Here is a 17986-nt window from a genome sequence, read left to right on the forward strand (position 1 = left end):
CTCTCCACACACCTTTTCCTCAATAATGGTGTCAAAGGCTATGTTCACACACACGGCGTAAGGCTGGCTTAAGCCTGGCGTAGCGTACGCCTTTGTGTGTGAACTAGGCAGTGGCGTTGTTAAAGCCATCACTATGCCACGTCCTTGGCGTTATTAACGCTACCTGCAGACCCCAGATTAGCTAACGCCACTGAGCTAACGCCAGTGATGCTTGAATGATTTGACCTCATTTCAAGAGATTGACCAATCACGATTGCAATATATTAGCTACTTTGGTCTCTTTTCTGTGCACTCTATAAATGAAATGGTAAAGGGGTTCCTTTTCTATTGAATTTCACTTAGTTATAATGTATATGATTTATTGATTGTGTTTTGTAAGATATTTTAACCATTTAGACTGTCTACAGTATTAAAACATGCAATATCAACAATGCTAGCTGAAAAATCAAAAGTAAAATTGTTCATTTAAAACACAATAATCATAATTATAGGCCTAAGTTCACTTCGAACAATTCACAGATTTAAAAGTTTTCATGATGCACTGTTAATTATACTACTGTTAACACGTACATTATTTAAAACTGAAAACTATTCCACACCAGATAGGCCAATATTACTGCTAGTGTAACAAACGCTGTTTGTGTGAACACTTTGGAATTTTAATCTGTGGATTAGCTTACGCCTGGCGTAAGCTACGCCAGACGTAAGCCACGCCAGTCTTACGCCGTGTGTGTGAACATAGCCAAAGTTATATAATGTAACATGGGAAAGAACAACTCATTTTAGATTTTTAATTCTCATCATGGTTCCATATACATGCTGAGAACAATGGTAGGAAAGGGAAGCATGGAAACGTATAACCACTATCCATTAGAACTACGGTCAGCACACTTTTACCCCCGGGACACAAAATAAATTGCCATACCTTCCCACAACCCAAGGTCTCCAGTTACCCACACCCTTTAGAAATGTCGTCTCAAAAACAAGCTGTATACAACATAGGCACAGGATAGGCCAGGGACTTTATACTATTTCCCACACTTCTGCTACAATGTCCTCGCAAATATACCCCATAAATGCTGCAACTCCCCCCATATTTCCCACACACGTGCTACCAAGTCCTTTAAAATATATCCCTGTAAATATAGCACCTCCCTGTACAGATATATTTAAGAGTGAGCTCCCCAGGGACAACACCTATTCAGAGTACACAACAGGTACATGTGCGCAGAGAAGTTTTATCAAGCTTATCAGTTCATAACAGATCTAAACAATTAACTCACATTTGAAGAATTGTGGCATAGGCCTAGTTTTAAGCAGTGAAAAACACTGGGGCCAAGGGCTATGGGGGGGGGCGCTGTTCAATAGGCATATAGATCTAAAAATATAACTTTAAAAATTCCTGCTTAAATTTTCCCTCAATAATATTAGCTTTTAGAGGCCATAATTATATATTATATTTATTACAATTTACCTATGTGCCACCAAACATCACGGCAAATTATGATGACTTTCTTAAAAATAAAAACCCTCAAAGAACAAAGAAAAAACATGCCTTGAACGGCTTTGAATCTGTTGAATACAATCAAGGTTATTTTTTTCCATTAGGTATTTATGTATGCTTTGTATCAATCAATCAATCAATCAATCAATCAATCAATCAATCGATCAATCAAAATATTTAGCGCCAATCCAGAAATGTACCATGGTGTGATGCACTAAAATACTTTTTCAAAGCATTTTCTAAAGCAATTGAAATAAGCACGCACGTTTTTGTTTGATTGGCATATTTTAAAGTTGGTGTTCAATTATAATGTACGTTTTTAATCACGTCAGGTCACCATATACTACATGAATACGTTTTACTTCGCTGAAATCATGTCATTGATTATTCTATTGTTTGAAGGTTACCTATTAGTGCCACCAAAACAATTCAAAATAAATTTTTACCAAAAAAAAAAAAAAAAAACCAACAAACTAAAAACAAAAGAAAAAAACATACGTCGAACGGCTTCATCTGTTGAATACAATCAATGTTATTTTCTTCCATTAGGCATTTACGTATGCTTCGTACCATGGTACAATGCACTAAAATACTTTTTGAAGCAGTTAAAAGCCATTGAAATATCGGCACGCACATTTTTGTTTGATTGGCATATTTTAATAAAATTGGTTCAACTATAATGTGCAGTATATCTATAAATGGTAATGGTAATATTAAAGGATAAATGTTGGCATGGTAGCAATATTTCAAGTGTGCTGTATGCTGAGAGTGATATCTTATTAATACTGTAAACAACATTGCTAATCTTATCCCTTCCCACAGTATATTATAATTCTCATCGTTTTGTCCATCAACACTGTCATAATAAAAACACCCGCAATAAGTATGTCACCTAAACGACCAGAACCAAATCACCCAATAAACTTAAAAATTTGATTCAAAAAACATTTGTAACTATATGCATGCCATAGGAGGATGAGGCAAAGCAAATGCTAGATTTGTATTTTTAACATACTGTACTGCACTGACAAATATACTGTAAATATGCAATGTTGCTGCTTTCCACTTCTCTTTCCCCCTCCCCACCCAATTCTCTCTATCTCTCTCTCCACACACCTTTTCCTCAATAATGGTGTCAACGTTTATATAATGTAACATGGGAAAGAACAACTCATTTTAGATTTCTAATTCTCATCATGGTTCCATATACATGCTGAGAACAATGGTAGGAAAGGGAAGCACGGAAACTTATAACCAGTATCCATTAGAACTACGGTCAGCACACTTTTACCCCCGGGACACAAAATAAATTGCCATACCTTCCCACAACCCAAGGTCTCCAGTTACCCACACCCTTTAAAAATGTCGTCTCAAAAACAAGCTGTATACAACATAGGCACTTTGACACAGGATAGGCCAGGGACTTTACCATTTCCCACACTTCTACTACAAAATCCTCCCAATTTATATACCCTATATAAATGCTGCAACTCCCCCCCCCCCATATTTCCCATACTTGTGCTACCAAGTCCTTTTAAAAAATATCCCCCGTAAATGCAGCACCTCCACGTACAGATATATTTAAGAGTGAGCCCCCAGGGACGATACCTACTCAGAGTACACCACCGGGTACTTGTGCACAGAGAAGTTTTATCATGAAGCATCAGTTCATAACAGATCTAAACAATTAACTCACACTTGAAGAATTGTGGCATAGGCCTAGGTATAAGCAGTGCAGGCAGTGTAAAGCACTGGGGCCCAGGGCTATATTGGGGGGGGGGGGTGCTGTTTAGGCATACAGATCTAAAAATATAACTTTAAAAATTCCTGCTTAAATTTTCCCTCAATAATATTAGGGTTTAGAGGCAATAATTATATATTATATTTATTACAATTTACCTATGTGCCACCAAACATCATTGCAATTAATGATGACTTTAAAAAAAAAAAAAAACCAAAAAAAGAAAAAAAAAAACCCAAAAAAAAGAAAAAACATGCCTTGAACGGCTTTGAATCTGTTGAATACAATCAAGGTTATTTTTTTCCATTAGGTATTTACGTATGCTTTGTATCAATCAATCAATCAATCAATCAATCAATCAATCAATCAATCAAAATATTTAGTGCCAATCCAGAAATGTACCATGGTATGATGCACTAAAATACTTTTTGAAAGCATTTTCTAAAGCAATTGAAATAAGCACGCACGTTTTTGTTTGATTGGCATATTTTAAAGTTGGTGTTCAATTATAATGTACATGTTTTTAATCACATCAGGTCATCATATACTACTATTCTATTGTTTAAAGGTTACCTATTAGTGCCAAAAAAAAAAAAACCCAACAAACTAAAAACAAAAGAAAAAAACATAAGTCGAACGTCTTCATATCTGTTGAATACAATCAATGTTATTTTCTTCCATTAGGCATTTACGTATGTTCCGTACCATGGTACAATGCACTAAAATATTTTTTGAAAGCATTTAAAAGCCATTGAAATATCGGCACGCACGTTATTGTTTGATTGGCATATTTTAAAGTTGGTGTTTAATTATAATGTGCATGTTTTAATCACGTCAGGTCATCATACACTACATGAATACGTTTTACTTCGCTGAAATCATGTCATTGATTATTCTATTGTTTGAAGGTTACCTATTAGTGCCACCAAAACAATTCAAGATAAATGTTTACCAAAAAAAAAAAAAACCAACAAACTAAAAACAAAAGAATAAAAAATACGTCGAATGGCTTCATATCTGTTGAATACAATCAATGTTATTTTCTTCCATTAAGCATTTACGTATGCTTCGTACCATGGTATGATGCACTAAAATACTTTTTGAAAGCATTTAAAAGCCATTGAAATATCGGCACGCACGTTTTTGTTTGATTGGCATATTTTTAAGTTGGTGTTCAATTATAATGTGCATGTTTTTAATCATGTCAGGTCATCATATACTACATGAATACGTTTTACTTCGCAGAAATCATGTCATTGATTATTCTATTGTTTGAAGGTTACCTATTAGTGCCACCAAAACAATTCAAGATAAATTTTTACCAAAAAAAAAAAAAACCAACAAACTAAAAACAAAAGAAAAAAACATACGTCAAACGGCTTCATATCTGTTGAATACAATCAATGTTATTTTCTTCCATTAGGCATTTACGTATGTTCGTACCATGGTACGATGCACTAAAATACTTTTTGAAAGCATTTAAACGCCATTGAAATATCGGCACGCACATTTTTGTTTGATTGACATATTTTAATAAAATTGGTTCAACTATAATGTGCATGTTTTTGAATCATGTAAGGTCATCATACTACATGAATACGTTTTACTTCACTGAAATCATGTCATGGATTGTTCTAACGTTGTCAATATTATTATTTGAAGATTTGCATGTCGAAGTATTTAAATGCTTGCAGTATATCATGTAGATAGTTCTGCGAAGTTCTTTTGTTGAAAATGTTGACGTTTCAAATGAGTTGCTTCAATCGTCATCAGTAAATATCAATTGATAATATCAAAATTATATAGACACTGCCAAGGTTTTGTCTGTCTCTGGGTCCGATCACTTACATTTTAGGGCCCAGCAATTATCTTGCACTGGGGCTGTCACCAACTCTCTACGCTGCTGGAAATGTTAATTTTATTAAACCCTTTATAACAAGTTTTGGATTGATGTTTTCACAGGAATCCTTTGATTCTTTGATTTGAATATGATTTGATTTGGAAATAAGGATTCTTAGTACCAAACACTTAAAAAATCCTTTTTTAGACCCAAATGCGATCTGACGACCCTCAATAGTGCATCCAGGACCCAAACAGGGGTTGTGACCCATGGGTTTCCGACCATAGCATTAAAATTCTTAATCAAAATAATATCACATAAGTTGCAGAATCTACAAGTTATAATTGTATTGTTGTTCATTTTGTATTAATCTTACACTCTTTTTTGCAATGTGATGTACCAACTGATTTTCAGAAAAGAAACAAATAAGAAATCTTGAATCGTATTCCCCCTCTCTTCCCATCGAACTTCCCAGTAGTCACAACTCTTTGGACCAAAAGAGAGAAAAAAAGTGTGTTTTTTCAATTTTTGGGGGAGGGCAAAATACATTCTACCAAATGTTCCAAAACACCTCAAAATTGCTAAATTGGTGGAAGGCGGCATAGTTCCTAGTCCTGCCCTTCCAGGTTTACTCCCTGAGCCTGCTGTTTCTGTCTGATTAGACCCACTGTCGAACAGTGCCACCCCCAGCCTTACGGGGTGTGCAGCAGCTACTCCAAGACATGAGAGACTTGCGCTACATATTTTACTAAAAATTATGAGGGACTTGAACTACCATATACCAAAATCCGGTGTCGGTTGAACTACTATTACGGCCATGTAACCTACCAAATTAAACTTGTACTGTTCCCGATATGACGAATAAGACCGCGGTTCTGTCTGTTTGCAATCCCTACTGTTCGTGGCTATGTATCAACAGTAGGTTTAGCACGGAGGTTAGCAAAACATCTTTGCTAACATTGTGTGAAAAATTATGCTTTGAATCTGTTGAATACAATCAAGATTATTTTTTTCCATTAGGTATTTACGTATGCTGTGTATCAATCAATCAATCAATCAATCAATCAAAATATTTAGCGCCAATCTAGAAATGTACCATGGTGTGATGCACTAAAATACTTTTTCAAAGCATTTTCTAAAGCAATTGAAATAAGCACGCATGTTTTTGTTTGATTGGCATATTTTAAAGTTGGTGTTCAATTATAATGTGCATGTTTTTAATAATCACGTCAGGTCATCATATACTACATGAATACGTTTTACTTCGCTGAAATCATGTCATTGATTATTCTATTGTTTGAAGGTTACCTATTAGTGCCACCAAAACAATTCAAAATAAATTTTTACCAAAAAAAAACAAAAAAAACCAACAAACTAAAAACAAAAGAAAAAAACATACGTCGAACAGCTTCATATCTGTTGAATACAATCAATGTTATTTTCTTCCATTAGGCATTTACGTATGTTCCTACCATGGTACAATGCACTAAAATACTTTTTGAAAGCATTTAAAAGTCATTGAAATATCGGCACGCACATTTTTGTTTGATTGGCATATTTTAACAAAATTGGCTCAACTATAATGTGCATGTTTTTGAATCATGTCAGGTCATCATACTACATGAATACGTTTTACTTCACTGAAATCATGTCATGGATTGTTCTAACGTTGTCAATATTATTATTTGAAGATTTGCATGTCGAAGTATTAAATGCTTGCAGTATATCATGTAGATAGTTCTGCGAAGTTCTTTTGTTGAAAATGTTGACGTTTCGAATGAGTTGCTTCAATCGTCATCAGTAAATATCAATTGATAATATCAACATTATATAGACCCTGCCAAGGTTCTGTCTTTCTCTGGGTCTGATCACTTGCATTTTAGGGCCCAGCAATTATCTTGCACTGGGGCTCTCACCAACTCTCTACGCCGCTGGAAATGTTAATTTTATTAAACCCTTTATAACAAGTTTTGGATTGATGTTTTCACAGGAATCCTTTGATTCTTTGATTTGAATTTGATTTGATTTGGAAATAAGGATTCTTAGTACCAAACACTTAAAAAATCCTTTTTTAGACCCAAATGCGATCTGACGACCCTCAATGGTGCATCCAGGACCCAAACAGGGGTTGTGACCCATGGGTTGCCGACATTAGCATTAGAATGTTAATTGAACTACTATATACCAAAATCCGGTGTCGGTTGAACTACTATTACGGCCATGTAACCTACCAAATTAAACTTGTACTGTTCCCGATATGGCGAATAAGACCGCGGTTCTGTCTGTTTGCAATCCCTACTGGCAATCCCTACTGTTCGTGGCTATGTATCAACAGTAGATTTAGCACGGAGGTTAGCAAAAAATCTTTGCTAACATTGTGTGAAAAATTATGCGAGTTTTGATACGGGACGGGGCAGGGACTTTAACTAGCAAATTTACCTGGTATTTCCCACACTTCTACCAAGTCCTCGCTGAAACTCTTCCATTAATTCCCACGCTTGTGCTACAAGTCCTCAAAAATACCCCCCGTAAATGCGGCACCTACCAGTCTAAAAATATTGAAGAGTGAACCCCCGGGCTACAAACACAATAGCAATAATTATTCATACTTACCACGTCCTAATTTGCGCGTCATTTCTGGATTATCTACAATAAATTCCATGCCAGTTTTCGAGTTTAAAATAGCTTTGATAACACCTACAATTCCAAGCTGTAGATACGCATTAGCGATTCCTGAGGATTTATGATCGGACAGTCGTTCCAATGTGCTTAGCAACACGTCTAAGCCGTCCATCTCGAGGAAGTTTTGCATCCATTCTGGATCTGCGGTCGTAATTCTTTTTTTCAGTCCGCTGTAGTTTTGAATAGATGGGATTCGGAGTAGTTGGATACACAACTCAGGATCACTGTTCTCAAGATTCGCAGCACTTCCACCCCCATCCGTGCTGTCTTCGTTGCTAAATAGTTTATCTTTGGCTCTCTTCCACATCTTGTGGTGGTATGCAGACTTAATAATTGATCAAAAGGCAATCATTCTGTAAGAAATAAATGGCATTGTTTGATATATGTACAGTATGAAAGCAGATGTGTAGATACAAGAGGAAATATACGTCCCGTATGCTTGCGAGACGCACACTGTAAGTATAATTAATTTATGTATGTGTGTTAGCCAAGGAATGTGCAATCAACAGAATGAAATTAACACACTAGGCATGTAGGCTATTAATAACAAACCTGAGAAATGGAAGAGGTGCGTTTGAGACAGGATGAGATTTCCACTCATGGATTTAAAGTCAATCCTGACATGACCCATGATAAAAACATTTCACTATATATCTTATACCGTACTGTGAATAAACAGATCAAAACATAAGCCTACCTGAGGAAGAGCTTAAGGTATATCCTCTATGTGTTACAGCTAACAAACAAAACCAGTTTAAAGCTAGACCCATTGAAAACTTATGAATAAGCCTAGAATACACAATCTCCTTGAGGAATTCTCACTTTACAAAAAAAACCCACTTAACGAGTACTATGGCGCGACTCCTCTACAATCAATATTTATAGCCTTTAAAACACATGAGACTATAATAGCATTCTGTATTGTTTAAGAGGTGACAAACAACACTTTATTTTAATCATACTATACTGACATAATCATATAGGTCTATCCACCTACACAGAATTGTGTATTACTTCCTAATATCATGGTTCAGCCCAAAACCAGGTGTCCTAGCTAAAAGTGGTTAAAATAAACAAAATGTCACATCCTTATGGACGTACGTCAAACGGTGTTACGTCCTCAATTAAAGTATCTTTTTCTTCGAAATCACAAGCTGAAATTCCCACCACTATTCATCCTAATGCATGTTGATGAATTTAAATATACTGTAGCTATCTGTCCAGTGATTGATTGCCACACATTTTGAATAACATTTACATAAAACAGGCTGACCATCAACCATGGTCCTATGACTATGTCATATACCACATTAAAAAAATGTGATGTTTTTGTCACTATGCCAAAATCCTAGCTATACCCATGGAGGCATAAAATGTGACAAGGATAGGCCAAACCAGTCACTTCTCGCAAAAATTGATTTTAAGTTATTAATACAGAGTTAAAGAGTAAAATGAGAGCTATAAATGGTAAAAGAATCATTTAAATCCGACATTTCGTTATGAAGCTACAGAGTTTAAATATACAGCTGTATAAAGAGCATTTGAGAAATAAGCCTTCAAAGTTTATGATTTTGGGCATTTCACAGGCAGAAACCATCATCAAATCATTAAAAATTGTTGTTTTAACATTGAAAATGTGGAAAATAACAGCATAACGTGATGTATAGATATAATATAAAGGTTAATATATGCAATAAATAGATTTCAAAAATTTTGAAATTCCAGCATATTTTGCCTATTATCTCTGAAACAGGATTTGCGACGAGTGACTGGTTTGGATTGTCTTGGCCAAATAATACCGGAGTAACACTGCTTCCTGCTTAAAAAAATTAATGGAAAAGTTAATTTTTATCTTTTTTCCTCATGTTAAAGATAAACCACAATAGATTGTTCAATTAAAAGAACTTGAGTATTAAAGTTTCAATAGAGTGATGTACTTGTATACACTATAAAATAAATTATATTACTCAATTATATATATTACAATTTTTAATAAATACCACACATGGTATTAAACATAAATTCATTTTGCATTCCCAAAATATTAATTTTAACATTTTACAGCCAATTTTCAGTTAGTAACTAGCAGAAAATGGAGCTTAACTCATCCTCCTTTCACCTTCCTCCCCCTCCCCAGTTTTTAAATATTCAAAAATCTGTATCTCATTAACCGTTTTCCCTTTTTTTTCCGTCAAACACCCTTCTTGAAAAAATGAGTTGTACAATTACAGCATATCAAAAATTGTTTTCATCCAGAGCTCATGCCTTTACCATTAGAATGTTAAGTTTAAAGATGCTTTATCTTCAAGGAAATTCACATGGTCAATAGTAAAAATGGAATCTTCATCCCTACCCCCCCCCCCATTTTAAATATTCAAAATTTGTATATAATTAACTGTTGTTTCCTCATTTTTTTTTCGTCAAACACCCTTCTTGTGTACAGTAAACTATATAAAAAAAATGTTTTCTTCCAGAGCCCATGGTTTAGCTCTACCTTCAGAGGAATTCACATAGTCGATGGTAAAAATATAATAAATCTACAAAAACAATAAAATGAATTCCCATACCCCATATCACCCCATTTTGCAAACAAACTTCCACATGAAAGCTCAATTTAAAGAATGTGAAACAGATATAATATATAATGACTTCCTAAATGTCGTGGGCCATATGTGGCAATACAGGACACTATGAAACAAAGAATGTGATTGATCTCTTGGCTATTTTTTAACTTTAACAACAATTATGCTTTTGCGGAAACATCAAGATATCTATTACCAGATTCTAGAAAACTTTCTAAATTATTTACAAAAATACCCGTGAGCCAATAAATTGTATAGTTATTATTATAAGTGATATCATATTCGTAGTTATGTACTATTCCATATTTGTTGGAAAATGTCTTGTGCAAATGGAAATCAAATTTCTAAAGCAATTTTTGAACCATAACAATGGGCCTAGTTGTGCACCCTTTTTCGGGGATCGTACACCTCTCATTGGGAGTTTTGGGCCCGGCTCTTTGGACAGTCTCTGACTGTGGTCTCTACATTTAAAAGATATACTTTCAATATACCTACCAAAAATTTCAGTTGACTGCTTATAGTATAACATATAAAATTGTAAACCTTCTACACCTGGTGCAACATCAGTCCATTACCTTTTTATCTGAAATTATTTTTGTTCTGTTGACATACTAGTCTAGGAAGTGATAGCAGAACGGTTTAATCTCTCCATTGAACTCGGTGACAAATGAGCGATTTCCATTTAGATACCGGACAATAGTCCAATCATTGGAAGACTTAATTATCTTAGTACACAAACTTGAGTACAACAGTAATTATTCATGTACAGAAGAGAATACTGTATTGTAAAACCATTGAGACAAATACATACCTTTGTATAGAGAAAACAACAGAAGACAATAGCACAATACATTTAACCACTGACCTCTCAGAAACAAAATAGCATTGAAATAGGTATAGAATACTGTCATATATTTTGTTTCTCTGTTTCCAAGTGCAAATAAATTAATAAATAATTTTAATAATAAAACAACTCTTATTGCAAATAAAATTAAAATTAGTTTATTTGTTTATATTAATTCTTTTATTCAGGTAAGCCTATATGGTAAAAAGTAAAAAAAGCAGAACAAGTCTGGAATTATTGCAGTACCAAAGTCAAAGAAAACCAAATATATCAAATCCACTCAAACAAATATAATAATTAGAAATAATAAAAATTATAGTATTATTTAGTTAATCACTATTTAGCAGCTTAGCTCAGTCGGCTAAACTGGTGGTAGACACTTTGTGTGCGCGAACCATGGAGATCTCCATTTCAATTCCCATCGCTGCTCTCCTTGTTTTTCAGCTAGAGGGCTGAAATGCAAGTTACAATAGCGCACCTTCTTTCGGATGAGACGTTAACCCATTGGTCCCGTGTGCACTTATGGTCTATGTGCATGTTGAAGAATCCTTTACACTATTCGGAAAACTGTAGGAGATTGTCTGCCGGTGTACTGCTCAATCACCGCCAGAGAGACCCCACTGGTAATAAGTTTTCCTTCTGACTTTCGTGGGATATCCTTGATGTTTACACCGAATATATCCAATCCATCTAATCAATCCTAGACTGAAAAAGTGATATTTTTTTTTTATTTTCCTAAAGCAAAATATCACCCTTGGGTGCATTGATATTCAAAGTAAATTATATGATCAAGATAATTCAAACAATATCTGCTAACTAATTACTTTAAAAAATGAAAAAAAAAAAATGTTTAAAAAATGTATAAAAAAAATAAACTAACATGTTTTTTTTTATAGGGCCATAAAATATACTTGTCCGACCTATTTTTTTTTTTTAAACCTCAATCCAAACACTATGTTGGGCCTGAGGTGGGTGTGGCCCACCAGTCAAGGAACAATGGGCAACCAGTCAGGCAAATGCTGATGTCATGGTGCTGTATCTAGTGGAATTGAAATGAGGTAGAGGGTGTGGGAGGTCTGATAGAGGGATTGTGGGATTTATTACCATCATACTATTTCTATTTTTGCTTTGCGTCAGACAGGAAACAGCTGGACACTTCATAGAAAAGTAAATATAAAGCAAAGTACTGTCAATAAATTTGAAAAATATTCACCACTGGTATGTAGTCTATATTAAATTACTCTGCTTTTTAAAAAGGTTTTGTTTTTTTTGGTGTCTAACTAGAAATAGTAGTGAGGCCTCATTCACTGTAAACAACAGAAAGTTGTTTGTTTCTGGAGAGTAGAATGCTATCAATAAATCACACAAATGACATTATAATTTTAGCTGTATGCCAAGTAGTGGTATTAATCATTCTGTCTTGTGAGGACCACTAAGGAAAAAGAAAAGGTTGATTTTTTTTTCTTCTGGCTAATTCCCTGTTTGGTTTAGGTCCCCAATATTCAACCTACGGCCAGCGGGCCAACTCCGGCCCGCCAAAAAATTAGATCTGGCCTCTCTACATTGGTCAAACATAAATTATCTTCCTGGTCGATTTTCAGTTACTGGTTGCAAAAGAATTTGCTAAAGAAGTGAAGATGATATTCACATGAGTAAAAATGCGTTACTTAATCTCAATTTTAGGAATGCAGCAAAACGTTAGAATTAATTAGAAATATTAATGATCCAAGCATTTTTTAAGTGAATAGGAATGTCACCTAGTCTGTCAGTGTTAACAAGTGTCATAGCTTTTTCTGAGAGTTAATTATATCTAGTGGCGTTGAATATTAATTGACATGGGGAAAGGGGGACTGATAAGAAATAAATAATTATATAGAGGGACAGGCTCGGGGTACATGAACTAATCGGAAATTCTGGACCTTGTGGGGTATACACCTATATTAATTTGGGAACACTCATTCTTTGAAAACGTATTCTTACCTCTAAGAATTGCCAATTCCGGGCATATCTGATATGTTTCTTTTAAAAACTTGCTTAACTCAGCCCCAAAGGATAGGGAGCAAATATTGTTCGGGCTCTCGCCCATTCCCTATCCGGGCAATGCATGATATTTTTCTCCTATGTGCTTTTTGCCAAATAAATATTATTATTAAACATGGTGGGGCTGAGGTACCGGTTGTGGTCCCCATTTTGGTGATCGGGATATTTCTAATGGTAGAGTAGGACTGGAGGTGCAAGTTTGTTTAGAGTCCACCCCCTTTTCTATTTGATATTACACTGCATAACACCCTCATTAAAAAAAAAGGCCCATTATGTTTGATGTGGTATCATCAATCTTATGCCAGGCTCCCTATACTGTATTTAGCATATAGACTTGTAGGTCTATAAAAGGGAATAGGTGGGGCTGTCATTGAAAAAAAAAAATATGTCGACCTGACAAGAATAAAAACAAATGCACTCTTAAAACCTCAAAAAAGAACATATTTATCCTGTAATGTCAATTTGACATTGGAAGCATATTATGAGATTCAAGGTAATTAATTGCTGTAAATATTTAATTATTTATTAGGATTTATATTACATAGCAGGAACATTCAGAACTATGCAAGGCACATCTTTGTCGCGGCTGGAAGTTAGATAAAGAATTAACCGTACACAACTGGGGAGTATTGCAAGTATAAGTAATACAGCACTACCAATCATTCTACAACATTCAACTTTTTACAATTAAAACTCGGCTCGGACACGATACCACAAATCGGGGGCCACCACTTTGGTTAGGTGTGAAAGTACACTTACCAATCTTCAAGAGGTATGACGCCGGTGAGGAGCAAATAAAATAATTATAATGTATAGTTCCTCTATCAGTCCTGGGAGGTCTACTGGTTGTGAAGTGGGTCGGGTATATGTGCGAGAAGAGAGCCTTGTGTATAATGACCTTAGGTCATAGTCTCTCCGGAGACAGTGGTATGAGCCCATACAAACTCAACCAGGTACCCACAGTGACATAACCTAAGGGGTCGGAGGTTCCTGGGCAGGGGCCCTTTAAGGGGCTGGGGCTGGGGACCGTGAACGTTCCCCCGGCAGTCTATGACGTAGTTTAATGCCTTACTTACACATTCAAATTCTAAGTTTATGTATCTAAGATTTGACCCAAGAAAAGCTTACTTAAATTTAAATAATATATCACAAATAAACATATTACAATAAATTCTAAACAAAACAAGTAAATTAAAATCAATAAATATTTGTGGACAAAAACCTATGTATTATACTCATGTTTTCAATGCTTTTGCTCATGGTTTAATTTTATGGTTTAAATTTGTTTGTCAAAAAATGTAATTTAAATTTGGTGGGGTCGTTACGCCACTACTGGATACCCATAAACTCCTGGTGAAAAGGGGCAATCCCAGATAAACTTTGCCGTGTATCTAAGTGCCTGTTTCTACTGATAATAAGAACCGTTTCTTTTTGAGAATGGTTCTTTCGGATTGGAATCAACACCAAAAAGGGAACGTCAAGCACTGTTCTTCAAACAAAAGAACCGTTCTTCATGGGGTAGTTTTTAGCTGCAAAATATATAGCAGCCTAATTTGAGGTTCTTGACTTGGTAATCCCATAATAATTGAAACCTATGACAGAACCGTTTCTATTACCTATTTTCCGTAGAAACACACCCTAAAAGTGGGGGGGGGGCCTGATGGGTTACAAAGGTGAAGTGGGGAGGCTTGATAATTAAGTATGGGGTGCTAGCTCATAAAAAATGATTTTTTAATTACTTGAACATATTTTTTTTTCTGCTTCAAACATTTTCAGTGGTGGGAACGAAGGGGGTGCAAGCTTTTTTTTTGGGGGGGGGGGTTTGCACCCTACTCACCCCTAGATTTTCTACTTGATAAACAGTTTTGTCCATGACCTAAGGATTGGAAGTCCAAAGTGTTAACCACTGTGCAATATAAATTCCACAAAATAATAAATAAAGTTAAAGTGATCAAAGACCAGATCCTTGACAGGCAGGATAGGAGGGATTTTGGTGTGAAAAAATCACCAAGGATAGATAATCCATTAAGACATATATCCAATAGGGCACATCTGGTGATAAATTTGCCAGTACACAATGAGAAAACTTTGGACCTGGAGTGTCAATCAAACAATTGACCAATCAAAACAAAGGCAGAAACACTGCATCTTTACAAACAAATGTTTTTTTATGTATATCTATTTTTATGCTATTGATTTGTGGGACCTTTGCAAACAATATCCAAGTAACAGGGCTTAGCTGGAAGATCCATCCTTCACACTCTTCTCCAAAGAATGTCACATTGGGCACATGGGCAGTATATTAACTACATATAAAATATGTAAAATCATAAACATATGAATGGTTAATGAACAACAAATGACATACTGTAATAAAAAAAAATAAACACTTTTAAATAGAAAAAGTAAACACTTAAATAGATACATAAATACATACTAAGCCTAAGAAAAATGTCGAACCTGTTTTATCTTTATTCTCTGAAAACATACGGGATAAAACAAGTTTACTGGGGAATTAGGCTGTTTTTATTTGAGTAAACAAAGGTTCTGGAACTGACAGGATTTGAACCATGGGTCCTGGAATTTGAAGGTTAAACAATGGACCTATTAATAGGTCCATGTATTAACCACTAACATACAACTTCACTACTGTTTCAATACATGGTGAATATACTGCATATACATACAGAGGAAATTGGTGCAAAATTGTTATATGTGTAAATAAAAATGAAATACTTCATTTCAGCCATTGACATAGATTAAGAGTTGACTTCTTTGAGATGCTTGATCAATCATTCAACCAATAAATAAATCAATCAATAGTTAATTAAATAATCTACCAATAGATTAATTAATCAATCAATTAGGCAACCAACCACACAAATAATCAACCAACAAATTATTCATTCAATTAATCATTCAATCAATCAATCAATCCATCAATGAACCAACCAACCAATTAATCAATCAATTTATAATGTATATAAATACTTAAAAACAAATAATGCAAGCAAAAATGCAACAAAAATGGATATCTGTGCTCATTCAGAATGTAAAATTCTTAAAATTATAAACCTGTTCCATTAACACCCATACAAAAAAATCTAAATTTACTACTGTACATAGACCTAACCTAAAGGTGAATGACCTAATAACCATAAGCCTAGACCTAGGTCTTGCTAAGAATAAACAAACCTACAAATTAAACACCAGCCTTAATTCTTGACCGGATTCAATCCTCTACCTCTACAGTGCCTCTAAATTTTATACAAAATGTATAGTACTTATAGTAAAGAGTACTCAATAGAGATGCCTATAGGGTATATATGCTTCTTTTCAAGTATGAACAATGAGTTTCCTATTATAATCAACACAGGCATGTTGATATGACCAATATTGCGCCTTAGTATCATGATGCGAGTTAAGCAAATACACTTTATTTCTTTATAAGAACCAGTAAAATGTACTACCATTAAATAGCATTCAATAGACATGCCTAGGTATTCAAGTACAAACAATTAGTTTTTCACGTAATCAACACACTGAGTTCGTTCAACCAGTCATGATGTGAGTTTACACTTCTGTTGGTAAGAACCAGTAAAATGTTGCCTAGGCTCAGTGTTTTAGGTTCAAAATGTTCTTATTTTGTTTCTAATTTTAAACCATACAACAGTGACACAGGTCCTTGGCGGAAAGATACAGGGGCTGTGAAAGAATGGCCGGTTTGAGGGGGAAAAATGTATGTTAGCACAAGCTTTGCTGAGTATTTTGTGTTGTTCCCTGACGAAACTTTATATCTGAACACCTTAATGGAGTAGATAATGTTTTTTAAACATTTATGCATTAATCAGGGTCCCATTACGATTTTCATTTAGTGGTCATAAGGGCAACCTTGTGTCATATTGTAATTGTCCTTAACGAGTTTAGCTAGCCCTAAAATTTTTTTTTGTGCAAATCGTGAAGTCGAACATTTACAGTGAGAATGTTTTGTACTAAAACAGCCACAAAACAAACATTTAACAATAAGATAAGACAACAAATTATCCTTCAAAATTTGCTCCTCTTTGATATTAATAATGGTCACCACACAGATTACTTATTATATCATTTTACTCGTCCTAACAAAATTTAGGTCATCTTGGGCAATAGGACGACTGTGAGAATGTGACCCTGATTAATTAGTTTACTGTCATGTATGCGACTATCTTGATTTGTTGGTTTTTCTGTTAAAAGAATAATAATAACCTCATTTGACGTTTTATCGCAGCCTAATTTGTTTGTATTATCGTTCTTATTTTTTAAGCATCTGCAGCCTCAGTGTTCTTATAAAACATGTTCTTATAACAAAAATGTATCTCAAGAAGAGGTCAATGCTAGATCGTGTTTGTTGGAAGTTCAAGAACTAATACTGCATTCAATGGATAATTAAGCCACATGACAAGGATACTAAGAAAGGATAGACTACAGTACATTAAAAATAATTTAAAGCAGGAAATCATTTGAACCTTTACTCCTACCTTCCTACCACGTTTGAGTAGTTTTGATTGGATTGGATTATTCTGGTGGGAACAAACCATAAAAAAAACCCAAGATTTATTTCCAGTTGAGGTTCCAGTGATTGGGCAGTACACCAGCAGAAAAATCTTCTAAACTGCTTTCCAAAAAGTGTAGACATTTTTTTTTTAAATTAAGAAACAGAAAAATGATGCCCAGGCAATGTTCTTTATTCTTTTTTTCCATTTTGAAGCTCAAA

The 17986-nt window shown here is 34.7% G+C and overlaps 1 protein-coding gene across 5 annotated transcripts in view; it reads right to left on the reverse strand.

Annotated features, from left to right (window-relative positions):
- The window catches only part of LOC117106219 (inverted formin-2-like), a 59870-nt gene that overhangs the window by 36943 nt on the left and 4941 nt on the right, over positions 1-17986 (reverse strand). For 4 of the 5 annotated variants that reach the window (XR_004445020.1, XR_004445018.1, XM_033247568.1 and 1 more), the window contains exons 1-2: positions 10845-10980; positions 7699-8120 (exon numbers count right to left, since the gene is read on the reverse strand). Coding sequence is in view for 2 of the 5 variants with exons in the window: in XM_033247568.1 (XP_033103459.1) it covers positions 7699-8074 (376 nt within the window). In the remaining 3 variants the exon portion in view is untranslated. Of the gene's footprint in view, positions 1-7698; positions 8121-10844; positions 10981-17986 lie in introns of those variants that run through there. The other variant, XR_004445019.1, reaches the window with a different exon arrangement.

Source organism: Anneissia japonica, unplaced genomic scaffold, assembly GCF_011630105.1.
Source record: "Anneissia japonica isolate Jap-2015-1 unplaced genomic scaffold, ASM1163010v1 scaffold827_len218306_cov157, whole genome shotgun sequence".
NCBI classification, from domain to species: Eukaryota; Metazoa; Echinodermata; class Crinoidea; order Comatulida; family Comatulidae; genus Anneissia; species Anneissia japonica.